This window comes from Lethenteron reissneri, chromosome 51 (genome assembly GCF_015708825.2).
Source record: "Lethenteron reissneri isolate LAM-NWPU_2019-01 chromosome 51, ASM1570882v1, whole genome shotgun sequence".
Classification (NCBI taxonomy): domain Eukaryota; kingdom Metazoa; phylum Chordata; class Hyperoartia; order Petromyzontiformes; family Petromyzontidae; genus Lethenteron; species Lethenteron reissneri.
In genome coordinates, this window is record NC_083829.1 from 12,080,726 (window position 1) to 12,103,281 (window position 22,556).

At 52.5% G+C, this 22,556-nt stretch overlaps 1 protein-coding gene across 5 annotated transcripts in view; it reads left to right on the top strand.

Annotated features, from left to right (window-relative positions):
* The window catches only part of LOC133355528 (tyrosine-protein phosphatase non-receptor type 18-like), a 57,715-nt gene that overhangs the window by 24,155 nt on the left and 11,004 nt on the right, over positions 1 to 22,556 (top strand). For 4 of the 5 annotated variants that reach the window (XM_061572859.1, XM_061572858.1, XM_061572861.1 and 1 more), the window contains 11 exons: positions 6,293 to 6,331; positions 10,579 to 10,647; positions 11,371 to 11,418; positions 12,718 to 12,777; positions 14,830 to 14,972; positions 17,343 to 17,409; positions 18,513 to 18,590; positions 19,413 to 19,514; positions 19,681 to 19,757; positions 19,937 to 20,553; positions 21,695 to 21,733. In XM_061572859.1, the coding sequence (XP_061428843.1) occupies positions 6,293 to 6,331; positions 10,579 to 10,647; positions 11,371 to 11,418; positions 12,718 to 12,777; positions 14,830 to 14,972; positions 17,343 to 17,409; positions 18,513 to 18,590; positions 19,413 to 19,514; positions 19,681 to 19,757; positions 19,937 to 20,553; positions 21,695 to 21,733 (1,339 nt within the window). The remainder of the gene's footprint in view (positions 1 to 6,292; positions 6,332 to 10,578; positions 10,648 to 11,370; positions 11,419 to 12,717; positions 12,778 to 14,829; positions 14,973 to 17,342; positions 17,410 to 18,512; positions 18,591 to 19,412; positions 19,515 to 19,680; positions 19,758 to 19,936; positions 20,554 to 21,694; positions 21,734 to 22,556) is intronic. The other variant, XM_061572860.1, reaches the window with a different exon arrangement.

Below are 22,556 nucleotides of genomic sequence, written 5' to 3' on the forward strand. Positions count from 1 at the left end.
TAGTGAGCACCCAATCATCACATGTGAAGTATGGGAATTGACGGCAGGAACTTCTTGACGGGAACACACTTTTTATTAAATCTTTACGTGTCAAAATACAACGTGTAGTCTCCTTTCTTCCGACTTCACACTCCACTACTCTCGTGTAAACTCTAGGCCTCTGGCTACACACGATACCCTTCACTCGTGTAGACCCTACGCCTCTGGCTACACAATACACTCGACTCGTGTAGACCCTATGTCCCTGGCTACACAATACACTCGACTCGTGTAGACCCTATGTCCCTGGCTACACAATACACTGCATTCGGCTCGTGTAGACCTTACGCCTATGGCTACACACACTACACTCGCCTCTGGGTTACACAGAGTCCCGGTCCCGTTAGGACAGCGGGACTAGGTACCGCAGGGCCCTAGGTCTTCATCCCCGTCTTCATTCTTCGCTGGTTACACACTGCCCTCACGCCTGTGTGCATCCCCTTTTATAGCCCCTGCTCACGAGAGGCGGAGCTGATGCGTACTTCAACGTGAGCATCGCTCCTTAATGAACCAATCACGACGCACTCTCTCTACGATCCGTTTTCCCCAGCGCGTGTTAACACTCCTCCACCAATCACACCGCGCTGCCACCCGATCACTCCCTCTCAGCACGTCACCCGTCCACAGCCAATCAGTACCCCGTAACCCACGACCCCGCGCTGACCCCTGATCCTCCACCGTCAGCGCACGTCACCACCTACACAGCCAATCATTACGCGCTGGCATACGATCTCTAATCCCAGCGCGTATCACCTCTACATCACCCCCTCCCACATAGCTTGCAGCCGGCCCGGCTGTTAACCAACAACACAACCTAACGTCAATGCAGTAACAAAGAAACTCCACCTGTCAGTGTGCCCCGTAACGCAACAACAACAACACAACACAACACTTAAATATGAAGCAATATACAGCCCGACGAACAACACAATAAAAGCGAACACCGGAAAACGAACACAATAAAAGCGAACACCGGAAAACGAACGCGCCAAGTGTCTCTGTGACTAAACGCAGTGCCGAGGCGCTCCGGCTGCCTCGACTCCTCACGTGGCAGGTCACACAAAGTAGCGCGACCTAGCGCGAGTCCGTCTGGCCGGTCCGTCGTATGGGACGGGACGTTGGCGACCGTCCGGTGGCTCCGGCCGCTCAAGATCCGGCCGCTCAAGATCCGGCCGCCGGTGGTCGGCAGCTGTCAGTTCCGAGACACCTGGGAGCGGATCAGGCGGAGACATGTGAGGAGCAGGCAAAGACAATTCCCCCTCAGGGTCGCTGGTCACGTCACATGCTCGGCCCTCATGACACAAGGGGAGGCCATACGGAGGCGAGAACGGTTTCAGTCGGGAGGGGTGGACGTACCAACGGCGTTTTCCCCATTTTATCTGAACGCACTGGGGGCGTGCAACCCGCACGACCTCCACGGGTCCCCGCCACGGCTTCAACAATTTAGGCGACGTAGCCAAAGGTGCCTGCGGGCAATGCAGCCAGGCCCTGTCACCTGGTTCCCAATTGTGCACGGACACCTTCCGTGCCCGCAACCGCTCGTTTGCAATTTGGCGAGCCCGTGAATTAAGCCGTGCGGCCTCCCTTGCCTCTGTCAGCTTATGAATATTAAATTTAATATGCTCTGCCAATTTCGAATTTGCTCGTGGTGCGGACAGACCCAGCTGCGTTTCCATGGGCGGGTCGGCTTCCCGACCGTACATCAGATAAAACGGGGAAAATCCCGTAGCTGCATGGGGGGCCATTCTATACGCGGCGAGGACCCCAGGGACCTGCAGGTCCCAATCAACATGTGCCTCACACACCTGCTGGCACAACATAGAAGTCAATGTCCTGTTAAGCGTCTCCACCATCCCGTCTGTCTGCGGGTGGTACGGGGAGGTACGCACCTTCTTGGTACCCAACAGGTCGCACACCTCTTGCAGTAATTTACTCGAAAAATGTTTCCCTTGGTCAGTCAGCAAGCGTTCGGGAGCCCCCTTGTCCAGGACGTAGCCCTGGACAAAGGCGTCCGTCACAGCCGCCGCCGACTGGTTGGCGAGTGGCCACGCCATAGGCCACCGGGTAAAATATTCGACCCCCACCAACAGGTACTTATTACCCCTAGGCGTGACCGGAAAAGGCCCCAGAATATCGAGTGCAACGAGCTCGTTAGTGCGCGAGACCTGGATGGATTGCAGCGGTGGATTAGCTGCCACAGGCGGTGGTTTCCGTCTGGTGCACTCAACACAACCCTTCAGAATATTCACCACGTCACCCCCCATTCCCGGCCAATAATAGTCACGCTGAAGCAGGGCAAGCGTTTTGTTAACTCCCAAATGCAAGAGGCGTTCGTGTGCGGCCAAGACAACCTTCCCCCTCACAGCAGCAGGCACCACAATCGCATGCCGCCGGGACAAACTGTCCCATCTCATCAATAGGCCTTGCTTAAGCTCGTAGGAGCCAGTTCGGTCGTGGTTACCTTCGGAACCCCTCGTCTTGCGGCGCAATGCCAGCAGGGAGCTGTCCGCCATTTGGAGACGGCCCCACTCAATCAATGACAGTGAGAGCAGCGAGTCCTGACCCCCAGGGGTAGCGGGACCATCCCCAATTGGTGTGCTCGCGGCCGCAACCAACGCCTCCCTACCTTCCGTAACCGGCGGTTTACAGCGCGCCGATCCTGATAAGCACGCACATTTGTGACAAGGCAACAATCGCGACAGAGCATCGGCATTTGTGTGTCGCGCGCACAGCGAATCGACCCATTCGAGGTCCTCCTTCGGATTAACGTTTTTCGTGGGGCTCGGATCAGCCTGCGCAACCAGCCGCTCTTCCGCAGGGACGCGTGCCGCGTGAGCTAGCACGGTGCCCTGCTGAATGACGGCCGGCCGCGACCCAGCGTTTAAACCCCTGACAACCGGATCCCTGTCAGCCCCAACCAAAGTGTGAGCCACCGACAAATCGAGACCTCCAACAGCCCTATTAGAAGGACCCAAAAGCGTGCCTTGATCCGAGGTCTCCCTCACCCATGGTTTCCGCAACCGGAGGGGAATTAACATTTGTGAACCCGGGGGCACGTGCACGGTCTGTGTTGCTAACGCTTGTATCGTAGCGCACGCCGTCCGAATTTCAGTAGGGTTCGTCAAAAATGAAATACGGCGACCCGATGGTAGTTCAATGCAACGCTGATCAATGAGAATTTTGATGGGCATTTTTGCCAAAAAATCTGTGCCCAATAGACAAGGAACCGCCAGGGAGGACGAAACGAAAACGGGTCCCGACAATTTGATATCCCCAATGCAAATAGACGCCCTAATCTGACCGATAATGCCCAACGATCCCCCATTAGCGGCGTAAAATGGCACATCCACTGGAAGCAGCGGACGACATTGTACAGGGAGAATGTTGTAAATGAGATCCGATATAATAGTCGCCGATGCCCCCGTGTCCACTAACACCCTGACCTCGACCCCATCAATAGATCCCGTAACGACGGATGAACCCGCTCTGGCAGCCACTATTCTGTGCCCCAACTCCGACCATTTAATGTCTCCCCGGTCCCGGCCGAATCCCCCTCTCCGAACCGAATCCCCGAACTCTACTCGGCTCTCCCCCGCCGCAACGCGACGACCCATATGTGTCGAGTATGCGGGCCGAGCATGTGAGGTGCCGCGACTCGCCGGGGTTTGCAGGGACGACTTGGGGCCTTGGTCGTCGTCCAGCCGCGGTCCCATGGCGCGCTGACGTGGGGCGCGGCAACCGGAGGCCACGTGGCCCCGGAGGCCGCAGTTATAGCAGGTGATGACAGTCGTCGGAGATCTCGGTTGCTCCAGCTTGCGGGCCGCTCGCAGAGGCGAACGACCCCCCGATCTCCAGTCCCCCGGTCGTCCCGCGATGAACGCCTCCTCTCGTGGGCTGACGACTTGGGGCACGGTGACAACTGGGCCCGGAGTTGAGGCCACGGCAGCGTTGCAGACGACTCCCTGTTTACGTTGAAGGACCTCGTGCGCTTGTATGCTTGTGGCGACCCGTAAGGATGAAATATCGGTCTCATCGGCCGTGTTGATGGGGACCCCCAGGTCCTGCGCCAACTTGAGCAGCTGCTCCAAAACCATGGCATCTTGGCCCTCCTCGTCCATACGAGGGAACGCGGCGTCGGCGAGAGCAAGCAACGCCGTGCGGTAGGCGAGCACGGTCTCCGTGTCCGCCTTCCGTCTTGCATAAAAATGATGGCGGCACACCGAGGGAGGACCATAGACCTTGGCCATGAGAGCCAGCGCATCCTTGAGCGTGGAGCGGTCCGACCTGCGTGCGGACGTGAAGGCCGCGAGCGCGTTGTCATCCAGCATGGCAGGCAGTGCCCGCAGTGCCGTAGCGTCGGACCAGGCGGACATCTCCTGATGCGCCAAAAATCTGCGCTGAAATTGGCTCCAATCCCCGCCTTCCGCCTTGAAGGCTGACAACGTGGGAAGGCGCTGCTGAAAGATGAAGTCGTCCTCCTCCTCGTGCTTCCTCTCTGCCGCCCCGTCGGTGTGTAAGATGGCGGCCCCCTCGGCGGGTGTGTGATGGCGGTCCGCCGCGCGCGTTGGTGACGTCAGCGGGCGCGCATGGAGAACCGCTGCCACGTGGTGATGGCCGTTCCCGCCAAAAGTCGGTGCAGATGAAATGGCGGCCATCGCCAAATCGTTTTGGCGGGAATCTGCAGGGCGACCCTGCAGAACGTCGGCCGCCGTTCCCGCTCCTCCCGACGAGCTGATCTCCGCCAGGATGGACGCGGCGGCGAGCAGCAGCTCCGCCAGACGGGAGTGCGCTTCGCGAAGCACGGCGTCAGTCCCCCGTCTCTCGTCCGGCGCCGTCGGCGGATCCTGCCCCGTGGGCAACTCCTCTTCCTCACCCCCCGATGCCAGCTGGCCCATGTCGTCGAGGTTGTCCCCGTGGTCAATCCCGTGGGTCCGACGGTTCCTCCTTGTATCCATGCTTGGAAGACCGTTTCACTTCTGACGCCAGTTGAAGTATGGGAATTGACGGCAGGAACTTCTTGACGGGAACACACTTTTATTAAATCTTTACGTATCAAAATACAACGTGTAGTCTCCTTTCTTCCGACTTCACACTCCACTACTCTCGTGTAAACTCTAGGCCTCTGGCTACACACGATACCCTTCACTCGTGTAGACCCTACGCCTCTGGCTACACAATACACTCGACTCGTGTAGACCCTATGTCCCTGGCTACACAATACACTCGACTCGTGTAGACCCTATGTCCCTGGCTACACAATACACTGCATTCGGCTCGTGTAGATCTTACGCCTATGGCTACACACACTACACTCGCCTCTGGGTTACACAGAGTCCCGGTCCCGTTAGGACAGCGGGACTAGGTACCGCAGGGCCCTAGGTCTTCATCCCCGTCTTCATTCTTCGCTGGTTACACACTGCCCTCACGCCTGTGTGCATCCCCTTTTATAGCCCCTGCTCACGAGAGGCGGAGCTGATGCGTACTTCAACGTGAGCATCGCTCCTTAATGAACCAATCACGACGCACTCTCTCTACGATCCGTTTTCCCCAGCGCGTGTTAACACTCCTCCACCAATCACACCGCGCTGCCACCCGATCACTCCCTCTCAGCACGTCACCCGTCCACAGCCAATCAGTACCCCGTAACCCACGACCCCGCGCTGACCCCTGATCCTCCACCGTCAGCGCACGTCACCACCTACACAGCCAATCATTACGCGCTGGCATACGATCTCTAATCCCAGCGCGTATCACCTCTACACATGCATGGCCAGGTGTCGAACCTACGTCCCCTGATAATTCCTTACAGTGTGCGGACCTCACACCACCTCTACCTTGAAAGGACAAGGGGTGGTGACGTGGCCCAGTGGAGCGAGTTCGTCTCTTGTTGTGGAGGTTTGATTCTGGCAGGCCACGCTGGTTAATACTGTGCTGTGTATTAACCGTAAAATATAATGTTCCCGTCTGCTGCACAGTGGAGCTCAATATGCGGTGAAGTCATTCAAAACGAGTAGGCCATCGCGTACCGGTCCCAATTTGCCAAATTCAAACAATTACGCCGCAGGTACTCAATTGGGATTACACACAGCAGCAGCGCCTTCATTTGTGATGTTGGCCAAGAGCTGTAAGAACCACAGCAGCAATACTAAACGTACAAAATCAAATGACAAATACTCAAAACCCCAATGCATGCCGAGACTGTTTCAGACGGTGACGCTGTGTGTATGTGTGTGTGCACTCTGTTACCTGCCAGGTGATAGTCATGGCTTGCCAGGAAGTGGAAGCAGCAAAGGTAAGGAAATTTCTGCCTCACCAAGACCGACTAGGCCGCACTTCCTGACACTCCAGCAACCGAGCTAATACGTGCCAGTGCCAACACTGGCTCAGCAAAGACGATTGAATCTAGTGGCTGGATAACTGAAACTTATTCACATTTTATAAATTTTTATCTCAATAATGTCACGTGAATCTGAAATGAGGCCAAACAATATGAAACATTTAGTATCTAAAAGTATATATCTTAAACTTACCCCGACAGAAGCCGATTCAGCTCCCGGTATCGCATGCCCACTGCCTGTGACGTCACCACCTCTATGGCATGCCAGGCCGAGGGAGATCTCGGTCGGAAGCTATGGCGCTGTGTGGTGGCATCGATGGGTTTGGGACTTACGTCTCGGAATTATTCGCGTCAATCCAGCTGGCCGTGGTTCTCTGATGAGCCACAATGAGGGCGTAAGCTCATCCATACCTCGCGTGCTGCAGACTGCTCAACGCTTATCAACATCCACACGCTTGTGAGCAGCGTTTTTCAGCGAGTAGAATTTACCGGGTTATTTTATTCGTAATTTCTCGCGTTTTTTGAAAACAGCCCAGAGGCAGGGTCACACACCTCTGCATCATATCAGCGGGAGCTTTAGGAATTTCCATTGAAGCTTCATGATTCTCAGAACCCTAAGTGCAAACACCTGGCTAAGCAGATCCATCTGCCCTCAGCAGCACTTTACCAGATGCCTGTCGCGAGGCTTCACAGTGGCACTTGAACTGTGTTCTGCATTACCCTCCTGCGTGCCAGGCCTCTGTTGGCTCAGTGCCACGTCTGTTGCCAATGGGTTTTTTGCGTGAGATCCGTAACAAGGCTGGCTGGAGACATTTCTCCCCGTTCGATTATAATCCACGATAGGCTGCCTTCGAGGATCTGTGAATTTGGAGGGTTCCGATGAAGTACAATGGCTGTGTACGCAGGGTAGCTCACCCGTAAACGGTTCGCTGTATACGCACCAACGCATTGCAGTTTGGCGTGACGGGAAACGTCTCACGCCCGCGACGGCCCCTCGGGTAGCTCTGCAGGAGAGCGGCGTGCACGCTCTGGGAATGTGGTGGCCACCTGTCCCCCAGGGTTGACCGGTACAGTCCCGACGGCCAGCATGGTGCACGAGATAGTGGGTGACCAGCACCACGCTCGACCACCTTTGGCTCTCTAGTGGCAAAATTTGCACACCATACCAAGTACTCATTCGAGGCTGAGTGGCTCTAGGGGACGCTCAGGACGAGTTCAGATAATCGTCACAGGTGTTGGCCATGAGCCGGAATCAGGTCCCTGAGTTCATAATTCAGCGTGCTAATCCCTGTGCCACCGCTCTCCAAACAAATAGACAAAGGTCCCCCGTGTAGCCTTAACACACTGTTGGGGCAAGTGCTGTTAGTGAGCACCTTTTAAAGGCCAGCACGGCACATGAGGGGGTGGGTGGGTGGCCAGCTCCATGCTCGGCTGCCTTTGTCTCCCCAGTGGCGATGTTTACGCATCGCACCGGGTACTCATTTGAGGCTGAGTCGACCGAGGAGAGGCCCAGGACCGGTTCAGATAATCGTCACCGGTGTTGGTGGCCGTGAGCGGGGATCGAACTCGGGTCGCTGGGTTTGCAGCGCGCTAACTGCTGCACTACCGCTCCCCGCTCCCAACAACACACTCACACGCACTTGTGTGTGCGCAAGTGCGTGTGAGTGTGGACACACGTGTACACGGTGCGTGTGGTTCTTATACAACAAACGTGCGCACGTGCACGCACAGGATGTGGCGTGAGTTGTGGTCTTGGTGCTTGGCTGCAATTCCTGCCGCTTGTTTTGGCGTCGGCTCCGTGGGGCTGTTCTTGATCGCTTGGCGATTGTCAAGGAGGTGATTTCTCGCTTCAGGTTTCCGTGTTTTTCCGTGCCGTTCCCTGCGTCCCGCGAGTACAACTCGGCGCCTCGTCGCATTCAGTAACATTGCTGCTGCTGCTGCTGCTTAACAATCTTCCTGAAGACTCAAGACGCATTTATTCTCCCGACAGTTCGGTTCGTTTTCCCCCCTCATGGCCAGCGATCTCATTATTTATTTTGTGATATGCAGCGTCGTGAGTTCCTTTATAACTGCAGTTTATGATGATTGCCGCTACAGCGGGCATGAGGTGGTGCGGAGTCTCCATCGGCGAGCGTCTCCTCCACGCTCTGCCCAGCGCCTGCTCTCCTGATGCGCTGCTTGAGGCCTGTGTGCTCTACGGACCGCGTGCTGGCAGGGGGAGGAGGGAGGACGACCCGTGCAGTCGCTCCCCGAATAGAAGTTAGACTGCGAATTGTGACCAACGTTGCGGAAGCCTCCCCGTTCAAGTTGATTACCAGAAGAGGAGAGCCCCCGTGAGACGAGATCCCGTTGCGGTAACAAATAAAAGAAGTAAACAAAGACAGGGCGAGCGCAGTACCCAAGGACGCAATAACAGGCGCCCCCATTCCCTGAGGAGCGTTGGGAATATGGGAGCCTTGTTGTGGAAATTCCAGATTAATATCACGGAACCAGTCTCATATTCTTAGGTTTTTTTGGTTAAGTCACGTAAGTAAAACATCAAAATAAAAAAAACCTAAGAATATGAATCTTTGCAGTCACTAAAGCTTCAAATCCGGAACCAGTCTCCTCATGAGATGAGAACTGCTGGCTCCCTACAAACCAGTCCGAGCTTATCCCTCCTGGAGAGACGGTGGAGGTGACCTCTGGTTGGGTTGTGAGCTCACAACGCTAACCAGAGCGCTGTCACCAGAGCTCTCTAACCAGAGCTCTCTAACCAGAGCTCTCTAACCAGAGCTCTCTAACCAGAGCTCTCTAACCAGAGCTCTCTAACCAGAGATCTCTAACCAGAGCTCTCTAACCAGAGCTCTCTAACCAGAGATCTCTTACCAGAGCTCTCTAACCAGAGCTCTCTAACCAGAGATCTCTAACCAGAGCTCTCTAACCAGAGCTCTCTAACCAGAGCTCTCTAACCAGAGATCTCTAACCAGAGCTCTCTAACCAGAGCTCTCTAACCAGAGATATCTTACCAGAGCTCTCTAACCAGAGCTCTCTAACCAGAGATCTCTAACCAGAGCTCTCTAACCAGAGCTCTCTAACCAGAGCTCTCTAACCAGTGCTCTCTAACCAGAGCTCTCTAACCAGAGCGCTGTCACCAGAGTTCTCTAACTAGAGCTCCCTAACCAGAGCTCCTTAACCAGAGCTCTCTAACCAGAGCTCTCTAACCAGAGCTCTCTAATCAGAGATCTCTAACCAGAGATCTCTAACCAGCGCTCTCTAACCAGCGCTCTCTAACCAGCGCTCTCTAACCAGAGCTCTCTAACCAGAGCTCTCTAACTAGAGCTCTCTAACCAGAGCTCTCTAACTAGAGCTCTTTAACCAGAGCTCTCTAACCAGAGATCTCTAACCAGAGCTCTCTAACCAGCGCTCTCTAACCAGCGCTCTCTAACCAGCGCTCTCTAACCAGAGCTTTCTAACCAGAGCTCTCTAACCAGAGCTCCCTAACCAGAGCTCTCTAACTAGAGCTCTCTAACCAGAGATCTCTAACCAGAGATCTCTAACCAGAGATCTCTAACCAGAGATCTCTAACCAGAGCTCTCTAACCAGCGCTCTCTAACCAGAGCGCTGTCACCAGAGCTCTCTAACCAGAGCTCTCTAACCAGCGCTCTCTAACCAGAGCGCTGTCACCAGAGCTCTCTAACCAGCGCTCTCTAACCAGCGCTCTCTAACCAGCGCTATCTAACCAGAGATCTCTAACCAGAGCTCTCTAACCAGAGCTCTCTAACCAGCGCTCTCTAACCAGAGCTCTCTAACCAGAGATCTCTAACCAGAGCTCTCTAACCAGAGCTCTCTAACCAGAAATCTCTAACCAGAGATCTCTGACCAGAGCTCTCTAACCAGAGCTCTCCAACCAGAGCTCTCTAACCAGAGCTCTCTAACCAGAGCTCTCTAATCAGAGATCTCTGACCAGAGCTCTCTAATCAGAGATCTCTAACCAGAGCTCTCTAACCAGAGCTCTCTAATCAGAGATCTCTAATCAGAGCTCTCTAACCAGAGCGCTCTATGTGTGTGTGTGTGTGTCTGTGTGTGTGTGTGTCTGTGTGTGTGTCTGATCCATCAACCCTCGCTGCTGCCTCCACATACTGCATGGCCACCGATATACACTGTACAATATACACGGTACACAGTCGTTGTGAATGGTTGCATGTTTTTTTTCCCTGCAGAGAAAATGTGAAATGTACTGGGCCGAAGAAAACAAGCCCAACACCTACGGCAGTTTCCTCGTGGAGTGTGTGAGTACACAGGCCCTAGGCCACGCACCACCTCACGCCTCCACACGTCGTGATCGCTGCTGCCGGGCTACAGCCCTGATCAGCATATTATAGAAATGTCAACATTTGTATGGTGGGGGTCCAGACTTTGCTAAAACAAGCTCACTACGCATTTTTGCGAAGCGTCATGGGTAAAAAGCAAATATAAGCTAGAACTCTGTTTTGTCCCCATATATGAATACAAACAACAACAACAAGATTTTAGTCCATCAGTGTATTGGCATTCCAGATCAATATTATCAAGCAGCATTTGCTAAAGCAGGCAAGCAAGCACACTCTGGACCGGTTTCCACCTTCTGGTTAAAGACAAGCCGCAGTAGTGCGAGCGATTGTGAGCATGCGACCCACACGACGGTCTGCGCTCCTTCAATGGACGAAGAGCAAAATGACAAACTCTCTTCTGAAGCCCCCTCGTCGTGACCAGTAGCAGACTTAGACATTGGAATCTAGCTCTTGAACTTATCGCTGCCATCGTGCGCAAGAGTAGAACAAGTCAGATGTTTATTTACAAGAGCTGTCATTTCACACGACGCACATCGGTGAGGGTAACGGTTGAGCGATGCGAGTCGCTAATGCTGTGCCGACCGTCCAGGTCGCGCCCGGTGCAAACCCCGCCGACGTCTGTGTGTGCCGTCCGAATTGCATCGGCCGCCGAGTGATCCGCTCGTTTGCCCTCTCGTGCAGGATTCCATGGAGGGGAGCAAGCAAGACAGAGCGGCAATCCCCTCGCAGGCAGGTGGCGTAGTCCAATCTCCCACCCACGGGGGCCCCTCGCGTCCTGGGGGCCGTCGAGCGGCCCACCGGGGGGTACGGCGTGGCCGGGTCGTTGGAAGCGCGCGGCCGCTGTGGGCGATGCGCACCGCAAAGACGGCAGTGCGGTCGCCGCTCGTCGTGGTGGTTCGCGGTTTGAATCCGGCAGGCCGCCCTGGCTAATGCCGCTAGTTGTGCGTTCACCATAAATTCGTGCCATCCGCTTCACGGTCGACGCCAAAGATTCCGCGTCATTCGCAAGAGCAGGCCGTTGCGTGCTGCCGTCGCCGCCCACATTTTTTATCGCACCACGAAATTTCTCAATTCGGGATAACACAGCAATGTCGCCCAGCCCTACCGTGAAACTACTGCAGGCTTTGCCTTTGAAGCACAGCAGCACCTTCGTGATAGCCTTGTAAGAATGGCTCGAATACCATAGGGAAAACTAAAAGTCACCGATTCTTGAATCTAATTGCGACTCCCAACCAATGAGAAGTTCATCTCGTTGTGGCGAGCGCAGTCGTGGGAGTGTGCCGCTTAGCGACGAGCGTCATGCCGGCACTCCTCACAACGTTCCAAAGTAAAGCGACGCTCCTCCTCCACAAATCTTGGGGGGGGGGGGGGGGTGGCGGAACGGCAGGGGGCATCGCCACCGCCGGACGGACCACGGACGGTTTCATCCGAGGATTTTGACATGACACGCGTTGCATGGCTACACGCCTGACGAGGATAACTTTGTCGATTTTATTGTACATGCCTAGTCATCGTGGAATGACTGGTGTAAATTGCAATGCTGTTTTAGAAGGGCTGTACAGCTGAAATTTGGAACACATTTAATTTAAATCTATGCTTCCAAGTTGCAAATACGAAAAGCAGGATAATGTTAATTTCAACTTGGTGGTTGATTAGTTTTACTCATCGGGAAGCTTCGGCTTAAAACTTTAAATCCCTTTAAATCTCATGATAAACACTCACACCAATACTGTCCCAATCACCAGCGAATCGGGTAATTTGCTTCGTATGCAGTGTGATGCTATAGCTGATAGCAATCAGAGAGCCTGCTACCAGTTGCGAGGCTTTGTATACAAGATGTACTGGCCGGCGTGGAAGGGTAAGCGGAGGCCACTTCGAGAGAGGCGCTCGCTTCAGCTCCCTCGAGTGGAGGAGGCCCCTTCCGACGGCAATGGCCGGACCGATTCATCGCAGGGGCGCACCTTGAATGCCTGCGTCACGATTACTCAGATGTAATGTTGCTCTGTCTATTTCCTTTTTTACACACAGGAAACGGACGATGCGTGTAAAGGATACTTTGTTCGTACGCTGAAGGTCACATTCAAAGAGGTAAGGTTAACTGTACGGTGCATTCCCGTTACTGTTCACATTAACGCCGGTCAGGCGTGAGGGTTGGCGGATTGTGCAGGTGTTGTGAAACTGCCGCCCCGTGGGTCTCCACGAATCAGAACCTGGCCCTGCCAGGAGACGGTGGTACAGCAGGAATGTGGACTCCACCTGTTTCGTCTGTATGGGATTGAGTGTTTCCCCCTCGCCACCCGTGGATTTTCCCCCAGTGCTCCGGTTTTCTCCCACACATAAACACTCATTAATTGACCAATAACACCTTATTATGAAGATAGGACCGCAGAGCTTGGGAAATTGTTGGCATCGGTTCCTCCTTGCGCCTCTGAGTCCATTCTCTCTCTGCGAGAGTGAACAAATACAGCTGCGCGTTTCAAGTGATAACTCAGCACTGCACTGTAACGACTCTTCATGTAAATTGACTGCCAAGCTTGTACGTGAATAATAAAGTAAATATACTTTACTGTACGGTAACAAGTAACTTTTTAAAAGAATAATGGCGTTTATTAACAGTCAGTGTTGAATAAATGGCCACTTTCCGGCCGTGTCAGAATTCAATTGAAATATTCAGGGGTTCCTTGACCTCCTTGGGGACCCTATGCCTCAGCTTGTTCCACGTGTACCTGGGGCTGCCACCGATTCCATCATAGGAATGTGGAATCTTCACCACTGGCTCAGGGCCGCAAATGGTAATTGAGTAGGGATACATCGCTGACATCGGGCGCCGTGGTGGTGAGATGTTAGCTCACTCGCTTGGTGTGCAGGAGGTCGTGGGTTCGATCCCGACCCTGACGCCTACTGTATATTTGGAGTTTGCATGTTCTCCCTATGGTCAGGTGGATTTTTCTCCGGGTCCTCCGGTTTTCCACTCCACATTTAGAATCAACATGTGTTTAGAGTATTTTGCTGCTATACATTTCCACGAAATTAGCCACTTCGTTGAACTATCAGTTGTGGTCAGGTCGCTCCTGCGCGGGCGTGAGGCCGTGTGCACTGACATTATAATCGGTGACGTGTGAGGAAATGATCCTTCTTCAAAGCACATCAAGAAGAAGGACCCTTGCTCGAAACGTCACCAATTATATAATTATATATTTGTATATTCTTCTTTTAAAATGTATTTACGGTGCTATTGTGTTTTTTTCTTGTTAATTGTGCCTGTGTACACTGCCAACGCAGTAGCAGCATCACCAGATTACCTGGTTTTAATAATAAGTTTACTACTACTGTGACTACCACCTGCTACTGCCTGTAGTCATCATGGCGATGAAGTGATGGTAATCGCTGTGATGCTATTTGAAGGCATTTTACGACTGCTGATGGCACTGCTGATATCCAGGCAGGTGGTGGCCACGCACGTGGCCTGTAACCCAGAACGGAGAGGCAGCAGCGAGGGTTGGTGGATCACACGAATGTTGTGAAACTCCCTTCCGGTGGGTGTCAGAGAGGTGCCGTACGGCAACTGTGGACCCCACTGGGTCTGTCTGTGTGGGATCGAGAGTTGCCCCCTCCACATGTTCGGGTTTTCTCCGGGTGCTCCAGGTTTTTCCCAGATGTAAACACTCACAAATAGACCAATAACACCTTAATATGAAGAGGACTGCAGAGCTTGGGAGGGGGAGTTTGGCACCAGCTGAGCCACTTGGTTGAGTGCGTAATTATGATTGATGATGAGAACATTACCGCTCGTGTGTTTATTAATGAACCACCCCTATCGGACGTCTGTGAATAAGGGGATTCATAGTTACCAGCTTTTAACTGTGAAACCTTCTTGTACGTTTGAGGTCCTTGCCTATACATTCTGGCAGTTCACCAGCATTGGTTTCAAGCCAAACCCAACTGCTGATGAAATAATGAATGTCGAGACCAGTCCGTAGTTTTGCTTGCGTTGAACGAACGCTGGTGAAATTATGAACTCCCTAGAAGGCCGCGTGGCTCATAGGATGTGAGAAACAGAAATGTGAAAAAGGCGTACCGTCCACGATGTTCCTTCTCCATGTTGAAAGGGTGCTTGTGCAATCCCCACCTCTGCTACAGGAAACCAGGGAAATCTTCCATTTCCAGTTTCCTTCATGGCCAGACCACGGAGTCCCAGAGTCTCCGCACAGCATCCTCTGCATGGTCGCCCACATCCACAGGAAGCAGGGGGCAGCCGCCAGCCCCATCTGCATGCACTGCAGGTACCGCCGTTCGCTCGACCCGTCGCGAACGGCCAGCGCAGGTCCATCACGCCGCCCGCGTGGCCACCGCCGCTCTCCGTCTGCCTTTCCGGCGTCGCTGGCGATTTGTCCGATCCGTGCGTTTGTGGGTGGGCTGGGGTGGGGGGGTGGGGGGCGACCCCGGGGGGGACGGCGCCTCTCCCAGTGCGGGGGTCGTAATCAACTTGGGACGTCGACCGCCGACGAGGCAGACCCCCGGGCGCAACAATGGCCGCCTCCTCCGATCGGAGCGTCCGATCGTCGGCAGAGCCTGTTGTGGATCCAGCATTGGCGCTTGCGGCAGCATCGACCCCTAGGAAGGCGCCTTTGGCATCGCTTGCAAAGAGATCGGAGCCAACGCAGGATCCCTTTGGAGTAACGTCCAGGTTTACGAGCCGTACAACAGCAGCGATGGAAGTGCACCGCTCCAGTAGAACTTTCAGTTTTGCGATCCCAGAGTGTCGATGATTACGGAAGCCAGGCCGACCGGGGGTCTGCCTCGTCCTCCCGTGCTCGGCGTGCGTCTCGAGGAGACGAGTTCCGCCACTGCCTCCACTGTGCGTCTGGTCTCGCTGCTCAGTTGATTTTGTGTGACCAGGCGAGAGAGATCAAGAGGCCACGATAGGGAGTCTCAATTGCCAGAGTGACCTCGGTCACCACAATGACAAAAGCAAAACAAATGAAGTACAACAATGAAGCAAATAGAAAACAGTGGAAGGACAACGGTGGCACAAGACGAATACACATTTTTTTTCACAAACATAAATCAATGTTAAACCATGGAGCGTGTCCTTGTGAGTGAGTGTGAGTGAGAAGTTGGGTGGGTGAGTGGGTGCATCTGCAACTGAGTGGCTCCATCACTTGCAACCAAATCTCTAGGACATGACTGTGTGTGCAGGGTGGCCCAAAAGTCAGAACACGTGGGGTTATTCCACTTATTATTACACTGACAATCAAACATTTTCACTTGTTTCTTTTATTTAACATGTTGTCTGTTATCATTATTAATATCTATTTGTCTCCCACCTGTGGGGTCACCTCACATCCGTTGTTTACAAAACCCGACCAAGAACCCGGAATGAATTGAGGCAAAACAACATTGATGAATGTTCAAAGATTACACAGTTTTAATGTTAAGAAGAGTTCTAAATGAGTGTTAATTGAAGTCAATTCGAACATTTGTTAAAATAAAATATATATAATAACCCTATGTGTCCTGAGTTTTGGGCCACCCCATATGTATGTGTTCAGTGTGTTGTCCTTCCCCCGCACCTCCGATTAGCACGGTTGGCTATGTACGGTGCGAAAGAAGTTCAACATACGACATTGCTCTGGAGAGCCAATATAGTTCGATGGACTAAGAAATATGTCTGCTCGTGTTTGCTTTCACTCACGATGCTCCACGGCGATGCGTGATGAGTTTATGTACTGCGCTGGTGTTGTGTTGGACCAGGCCCCGTAGTTTACAGGGAGTACTCTTGCTGATCACGTCTGGCTCTGCCGGTGAGACCCATGAGGTTTGAGACCGGTCCAGAGTTTGCTCACGTCAACAGATGCTGGCGGATAACATTGGTCTGGACAGCCAAAACGCCGATGGCCTTTAACGTGTTGTTATTTTCCTGTGGAGACACGGAGCGGAGCTTTGCTTTTATTGCAAACGTCTGACTATTTATCGGCCAAATCAATGCACAAAGTGAGAGCCATATCCTGCTCAAGCCAGCATTGAGCCAGTGCTGATATCCCGTTTACAGCCCTGAACCACTTGTGAAAATGCCACATTACTTATGACTGAGACGAGTATATTTTGCGTGGTGTGCAGGGCAATCTACAAATACCCCACTGACTTCTAATGGCCATATTGTTGTCAACAGGCGGTTGAAGGTTGTGACAGCGATGCTGCACATTGTGCACCCTGAGAGCATTAATGGACGATACGTGATTTGAGGCTGGCTATGAGACGTGCAAGTGGCTATACAATGCCGACGTCGTTTTCTCTCTGGTGGTTTCCCTCGCTCTATGTGGTTTGTGCGATTTCAAGCTGTATATGCGGCCAACCTATTTCTAGCCAAAACTCGCTCGATTATGCACTTCAAATTCACTCACATGCGGCTACGGACGTGGGACAATATTGCTGCGAGTATTTTGCGTCTACTGCGTGTGTCCCGCGCTACTCGGCAGGCAGCTGTCATCGGCGGTTTCGCTTTGTGCCCCCTTTTTTTGGAAAAGCGTATACTACTGCTGCCGCATAGAGCGAGGGAAACCTGCATTGCGATGTCTCCCTAGTGTTTGAACAGTGTCTATAATTGGATCGGGCTCGACTGTATAACGTCTCCATGTGCGTGGCGTGCGCAGCGCTGGCTGTGGAAGAACCGGAGCGCTCTGTGTCATCCATTACACGTGGGACCTCATCAAGTCGAAGGTGCAGTCATAGCTCAGTATCTACACGGGATGTCTAACACGACATTGATTTCTCCTTCACACACGTTGAGCGGACACTCCCGTCATCTCATCCATCGCACTGAGTTCACCCACCACAGTTCACAGCACAACAACGCACCCACTCGGTCAAACACTAACTCAACACACAAAGACAAAGATCCCCCGTATAACCTTAACAGTTATCTTGGGGCAAGTGCTGTTAGCGAGCACCTATGAAGGCCGGCACGGCACACGAGTTGGTGGGTGGCCAACACCACGCCCGGCCTCCTTTGTCTCCCTGGTCACCATGTTTAAACATCGCACCAGGTACTCATTTGAGGGTGAGTCGACCTAGGGTAGGCCCAGAACCCGTTCAGATAATCAGCACTGGTGTTGGCTGTGAGCGGGAATCGAACCCGGTCGCCGGATTCGTAGCACAGCGTGCAAACCATTGGATTACCGCTCCCCACTTACACACTCGCCCACCTGCTCACTCACCCAATCACTTGTCACACTGCAAGTTACAACACATCTTCTTGCACTCTTATATAATATTACAACTCTGACAGTGGTGCTGTCACTGGCCGCTTGATGTGTTGAGCCTTTGCGCCTGTGCTCCGTGGCTGCGTTTAAATAAAGACCGCTGCTCTCAGTTTAGCATTTGCAGACGAGTGCTGGCCTTATTCTGCGCTAATCTGCAATGCAGCGCTTTACGCCTGGATGTCCCTCGTCCAACGCAAAATCAAATCCGTGTGGATGTTTCGTCATGGGACGGCAGGGTGGTGGCGGCGAAGTGATGACGCTTGTGCCTCACAGCAACTAGGCTCTGGGTTTGATTCTCGACTTGGGTGCCTGTTTGTGTGGAGTATGTGTGTTATCTATCCCGCTGTTCTGCATGGGTTTCCTCCGAGTTCTCTGGATTCCTGCCACGGCAGAAAAAAATTATACACCTGGAAGTTACGCCAGGAGCATTGCCTCAGACTGCAAAACTTTGGTAGGGCCCTCCTGGATGGGAGTCTTGAGACTCAGTGAGGCTTTCCTGGGTAAACAGGCGCAATAATAATAATAATAATTTACTTTATTTGTTTTTCTGTGCATTTCCAGAGAATAGAAGAAAATTTCAGCATCTTCAATGTGATCCAGGAAATACGGACACAGAGGCCAGCAGCTGTTCAAACCAAGGTATTTTATTTCTTTGAAATATACAATGAATGGAGTAAGATGCACCCTAACTGGGCTTGCTCATCTACAATTCATGTTCATGTCAATATACTGTGTTTGTTTTCCGTATGTGAGGTGAGTTCACTTACAAAACCACTACCTAAGTTCCATCGTTAAACATGTGTAGTGACATGATGACACCTGCTGGCTGAGAATGGGAAGCACGGCTACGGGCACGGTCAAGGGAACACCCAATCAGAGAGGGAGAGGTATCTGGGGCAAAGGTAGCAGGTGGGGTGAGCCGAGATGCTCCGGGAACCTGCTGGAAGGTTCCACGAGAGGGCGTGGCCGCAGACGGGGCCTAGCCACGCCTGGGGGGATATAAGGGGGTGCGGACCCGGGGCTCGTGTGTGGGGTCTTGGGTCCTGACATCTCTCTCCGTCGTCCGGCCACGTGGAAGATCTGCGGGGTTTCCATCGTAATCATCGTCGCGCCGCCAGCCAGCGGCATGGCCGAGTGAGGGCGGTGGGACCACGCCGAGTGATCGGCTGTGCGTAGCCAGTAGAGACGTTAATATCTAAGTGTTGTACTCAGAGTGAGAAGAATAAGGTTGGCCTGTGTTGTGCCCAGTGTGAGAAATAGAAGAAGAAGTACCCTCTACACGACGTGTCGTGGAAGTCGCTCATTACACATGTATGCTGTTAAACTTCTTTCACACCGTACGTAGCCAACCGTGCTAATTGGAGGTGCGGGGGAAGGACAACAAACTCAACACAAATGTAGACGAGAGCGTGTGGGTGGGGCAACGACTCTCTGCTGCGCCTCTCCCGGTGCGGTGTGCAGGACCAGTACGAGTTTGTGTATCGCGCCATCTCCACGATGTTCTCCAACGAGCTGGACAAGAACCCAGACTACGAGAACCTCAGCGCCCACTACGAGAAGCTGGTGAATGCGCCCGTGCAGGCGAGGAGGCCCAGCACAGCCACAGCTCAATATTTATAATTGTTCTGCATTTAGCGTTGAAAGATCAGCAGCAATTTATGTACTTTTGCTAAAAGCACTTGCCCAAAAGTATTTTCTGTATTTGTGTGCACATATGTTTGGCGCAAAGGAATCCTACTATACAGATGTGCTGCAGAGCGGCAAGCCAATGCAGAGACCCTGCATCCCTCTCAAGACATCTCGCTTGTACGTATGAGCCGTACGCACCCCAGGTGGATCGGGCGGATGCGAACGCGTGGAGCGGTGTAATACGCAGGCTGCCGTTGCTGCCGTCTTCCTTTTATTCCCATTCTTGACGCCGTGCAGGATCAACGGGTGAGTTAACGCCACTCTCATCGCCGCCTCTTGTGTGTGTCGTCCCGTAGAAGCGTTCCGTCGCCAAACGCCGGCGATCGCGCCGAAAGCCCCACCAAATCTCCTGCGAGAAAAAAGATCTTCCCACCGGCTGAGGACAGCGGCAGCAGTCGCAGTGGTGGCGGCAGGAAACCCGCGGAGCTGCCAAGCGAACGGTGTGGCAGGGACGACGCGGTGCAGCCCAGGTGGAAGAGCGACTACGAAGTTGTGATCGTCCCCGAGAAGCCGATGAGGAGCAGGCCGTACGAGACGTACGGCGCGCCGGTCACGCCGGACTACGAGAACTTGTTCGTTTCCAATGGTGGCAATGGCGGCAACGGCGGCGGCAAAGCCCGCGTGGGCGGTGGCGGAGCGGCCCAGCACTACGAGGTCGCGGCGCCCTCCCCCGGCCCGCCGCCCGCTGACCCGAGCGGCGTGGACCGCCTGTACTCTGCCGTCACTCCACGCAATCAGAGGCCTGGGAAACTGGCAAAGTCCTCCTCGGTCGACAGCGGCAGTGAAGGAGGAGGAGGCGGCGGAGACAGAGGACAGTCATCGGTGCCGGGGGGGCTCGTGACCCCCCTCTACTCCCAGGTCCAGCCGCCCAGGCTCCCGGCCGCCATCTACAGAGAGGCATCACCTCCTCAAGGTGTTGGATGTATATTATAATAATACAATAATAATGATATGTAGATATAACTACTCGATCTGACCCAATAATGCTTTTATATTTGCATTGTCAATTATGAATCATCACAGGCTGCGAAAACCCACAAATTGAACTCATTTATTTGGTTATGCAGCGGCTTTGGCATCGGTGTATACATAACAACAAACTCAGCACGTTCGTCAGCAACGGTGTGGCCTTAAAAGAAAAACTAAATAAGAGGTGACGTTTCTTGCAATGCGCCTCCTTCTTGATGCTTTTTAGGCCACACAACGTTATTGACGAATGTGTTGAGTTTCGTGTTAAAAATCATAATGCTGCTGGGTGGGGCGGTGCCGCAATTCATAACGCATTGCGCTGTGAGCATGGCAAACTGATGTTAAATCCCAGTCATGGCTAACAGCGGACGTGAGTGATATCTGAACCGGTTCCTGGGTCCTCACCGACCATGACGCCTGCTGTATATTTGGAGTTTGCATGTCTCTCTCCCCGTGGTTGCATGGATTTTTTTATCTGGGTCATCTGGTTTTTACCTCCACATTTAGAAACATGCGTTTAGAGTATTTGGTTGCTATAAATTCTACATGATTAGTCACTTTGTTGAGCTATTATTTGTGGCCAGGTCGCTTCTGAAAAATAGCTATATAGTTCAGTGGGCCTTACTTGGAAAATAAATACTTTATAGGTTAGTTTTAATTTAGTTTAAAGCTCCTGGGATCGAATCCAGGTTTCAGGGTTCTCAAATATCGCGAGTTAATGATCTTAGCCAGGTCGCCAGCGACTGAGCAAAAAACCTCATTCATGATTAAAATTAAGCTCTGCACTTAATTTGACTAAACTCTGAGAATTAAAAAACAATGGTTAGACTGTCATGTGATGAACATTACTCTCATATGGCAGGATGAGAGGGAAAGTCGTGCCCTCTAGGACATGAAATCGGTCACCGCAAGGGACCTCAGAGGTAGCTCTGTGATACCCGTTTCCTTCACATTTTGATGATGCCGATAAAATTGAGGGAAAATGGCAACAAAAGAAAAAAACATTCCAACAACGCCGCCGACGTCACCTCTCACGTGTTCTGTGTCATCCTCGGCCTGATGGTTTTCTCTGAATTCTCCCTCAGGGCCGATGGCTGGGGCTGCCTTCTACAGCGAGGATGGAGGTGAGGCCTGGGTGTTACTCGTCCTGTGAGAGTTTATGGTTCGTGTAAACTCGGCTCTTAACCTGGTGTAGCTAGACAGGCAACCGTAGAGTTGCCGCCTGTCTGGGTTTGACATGGACACTCCAGAGATTGGTGTCTGTGTTTGGGCGGCAGGAGTTGCGTTGTACCGATATTTGGTGTTGAACTTCAACTTTAGACCGCACAGTGTTGATAGGCTTAGGTTGACTGAGAAATAAATCTGCGTTTTTTCTTCTTGTTTCTTTCGGTAAAGTCACGTAGAAGGGAAGTAATAAAATAATAAAAATAAAACATAATAAAACAATTCTCACGACGTTTCGGCTACAACGCAAGCAGCCGTCTTCAGGTGAAGAATGAGACACTACCAAACTAGGAGCTTATATATAAGCTGCATTGGGGGTTGAAGAGCGCCTTAACAAAAAGAATGTGCATGTGAAGAGGGATTTAGCATATTCATGGAAAATGCGTAGGCGTTGGGCGGGGGGGTGTCAAAGTCATATTATGCCCATGCATTATGCAGGATCAGCAGCAACCAAGGGGGGTGCAGGGATTAGCAGTAACAAAGGAAAGGAATGTTAATGATATGTAGCTGCAGTTACTCAACAACACGTAGAAAACTAAAGTATAAACTACATAAAAAACTAAAGTATAAACTGCATCGCACCATCAGTATACTTACTATACTCTATAATAAGCTGAGTTACTAACAGCAAGTAATACATTACAATTTTACCTCGTAAAAATTCTATAATATGCTTCCATCTAAACCTTATTCTCTTACATCACACGAGCATATACCGTACTA